The sequence below is a fragment of the Lactuca saligna genome, chromosome 6 (genome assembly GCF_052625555.1).
Source record: "Lactuca saligna cultivar CGN05327 chromosome 6, ASM5262555v1, whole genome shotgun sequence".
Lineage (NCBI taxonomy): Eukaryota > Viridiplantae > Streptophyta > Magnoliopsida > Asterales > Asteraceae > Lactuca > Lactuca saligna.
This window is the reverse complement of record NC_136422.1, coordinates 55,439,063-55,441,572: the sequence shown is the minus strand read 5'-3', so window position 1 is coordinate 55,441,572 and position 2,510 is coordinate 55,439,063. Positions and strand designations below refer to the sequence as shown.

General features: G+C 38.8%; 1 protein-coding gene across 1 annotated transcript; it reads left to right on the top strand.

The window, feature by feature from the left end:
• The first annotated feature begins 427 nt into the window (after nucleotides 1-427).
• LOC145001804 (serine/threonine-protein kinase UCN-like) lies at nucleotides 428-2,087 on the top strand. The gene has a single exon (XM_078961150.1). It carries the CDS (start codon nucleotides 576-578, stop codon nucleotides 1,803-1,805), a length of 1,230 nt encoding a protein of 409 aa, XP_078817276.1. The 5' UTR covers nucleotides 428-575; the 3' UTR covers nucleotides 1,806-2,087.
• The last annotated feature ends 423 nt before the right edge of the window (nucleotides 2,088-2,510 follow it).

Genomic DNA, 2,510 nt, shown 5'->3' with positions numbered 1-2,510 from the left:
TTATTAATAATTTTGAGTTTTTTATTATGAAATTTTAATTAATTTTATAACCGTATATAAATTAGTTAAATAATAGATTTTTACGTTAGATTTGTATTTGAAATTAAATTATTTTGCTTTAAACAATATTAGTGATAGCCTAACTCGATAATTAAATATTTTGCCTTCATATTTTATTATTTTAGTCATATTAGATACAAGTTAGTTTGTATCTTGAACAACCGCTAAATACTACAACGACGAAATTTGTAATTTAGCCTAAAATCAACTTATATATTATATGCAGAAGATAATGTTTTCACTTTTCATGTGTTTGGAAATATAATGATGTACAACAGAGTTATAATAAAATATAAAAAAATAAAAAAAGTTACTTACACGTTAAAGAGTATAGTTTGTTACGAGGACGACGCATAAAGCTTTATTCTTGATTTTAAAATGCTGAGATTCTTGCATAAATTCGTGTAATAATATCCTGAAGGAAATTAAAGGGTGGCGCACCACCTTCTCCATCCTCTCATCGCATTCCTTCTACTCCTCTTCCACCACCTCAACCACCCAATCTCTAAACTAACATGGCAACGACATCATCACCGGAGCTACACCTTAACAATCTCCGAGCCATTAAAGTTTTAGGCAACGGAGCCATGGGTACTGTCTTTCTTGTTCATAATCTCCTCACTGATCCATCTGCCCACTGCCCTTTCGCTCTCAAAGTCGTCGAGAAATGTTCTCCGGAAGCTAAGCAAGACGCCGACCGCCGTGCCCGATGGGAAGTCTCCGTTCTCGAATGTCTGAATCGGAAACCCCACCCGTTTCTCCCGTCGTTAATCGGATCTTTCGAGACAGAAGATATCCTCGCTTGGGCTATCCCGTTTTGCTCCGGTGGTGACCTTAACGTCCTTCGCCACCGTCAGATAGACCGGGTTTTTTCTCCGGCGGTCATCCGGTTTTACCTGGCGGAAATCGTCTGCGCGTTACAGCACCTTCATAGCATGGGCATCGTGTATCGTGATTTGAAACCTGAAAACATTTTGATTCAACATTCGGGTCACGTGACTCTCACGGACTTCGACCTCTCACGTGTCCTCGCGCCGAAATCGTTAAAATCCTTAATTCTATCGTCCGAAGTGCCGGAAATCCAACCGGAAGTAAATAAACACCACCGGAAGCTACCAAGTTTTTTCCCGGTGATGGGTCGTGAGAAGACGAATGAGAAGACGAATGTGAAGTTGAAGAAAGCGAAGAGCGCACGTGTGTCTCCGATGACACGTAGAAATGGGAGTTTTTCCAACGGCGAAAGGTCGAATTCCTTCGTCGGAACGGAGGAGTACGTCGCACCGGAGGTTGTGCGCGGCGACGGCCATGAGTTCGCCGTTGACTGGTGGGCATTGGGGATCCTCTCGTACGAAATGTTGTACGGAACAACTCCATTCCGTGGGAAAAACCGGAAAGATACGTTTGGGAGAATTCTAATGATGCCACCGAAGTTCACCGGAAAACCAACGCCGTTGACGGATTTAATCACGAAGTTATTATCGAAAGAACCCACGCGCCGGATAGGGTACACAAGAGGCGCGTGTGAGATCCAAGAACATCCTTTTTTCGGCGGATTAAGGTGGGATTTACTAACGGAAGTCTTACGTCCTCCGTTTCTTCCGTCTAGAGATGAGTCTGACTTAACGTGTAATCCAGATGGTATCAACATAACTGAGTATTTCCAGAAGCTTAGACAACTTCCGTCACCGTTAGAATCTCCGTCAAGAGATGACTGTGGATATAACGTCTCTTTGACGGAGTTTTAGCACACGTGTTAGAGATTCTACTATTAACTAGTCTTTGGACTTATGTGTAAATAAGAAAAATAACGGTGGTATATTTTCTAACGTACGGTATACGGATGCTAGTTGGGGTGTGTTTGTAAAGAAGCAGGAGACACGCGGCAACGACGGCGCGTGTAATTGAGAGGCTATCATTGTGGTGTGGGGCATAAAGGGTATGATCGCTTAGATTAAGGCTTTTTCTTTAATCAAATTATAGTAGTGGTTGTTTAGTACACATTCCAATAAATATTTTTTTTTGTACAACTTGTATTGTTGCTAATTGAAAGATTGAGGCAGATTTGTTTCCATAATGTTTTCATTTTAATTTAATTCGTCGTCTGTGCACATTTTATTGTTAAAACACAAACAATTTTCCTCACGGTCTCATCATGCATCTTACTAGGGTTAACAAGTTGAAAGAATAATATGTTGTCCGGATATATTGAGTCATTGAAGTATTTTTAAAATTTTTTTTTTTATTTTTTATTTTGCTTATATATATTCGATATAATTATTATTTTTATATCGTGTTCAAGAAATACCAATATAACTTGGTATTTTAGATTAATTTTTATTAGACATCTAAGTTGACGTTTTTAATGAGTTTTCGATTATCTTCTCTGTTCATTATCAAAATTTATAAGAAAAATAAAAATAAAATAGTCTTCATCATGTTCGGCATCATTA

Bases quoted from the DNA above. Each gene is read 5' to 3' on its own strand.
- LOC145001804 (XM_078961150.1), top strand. From the start codon at position 576: ATGGCAACGACATCATCACCGGAGCTACACCTTAACAATCTCCGAGCC.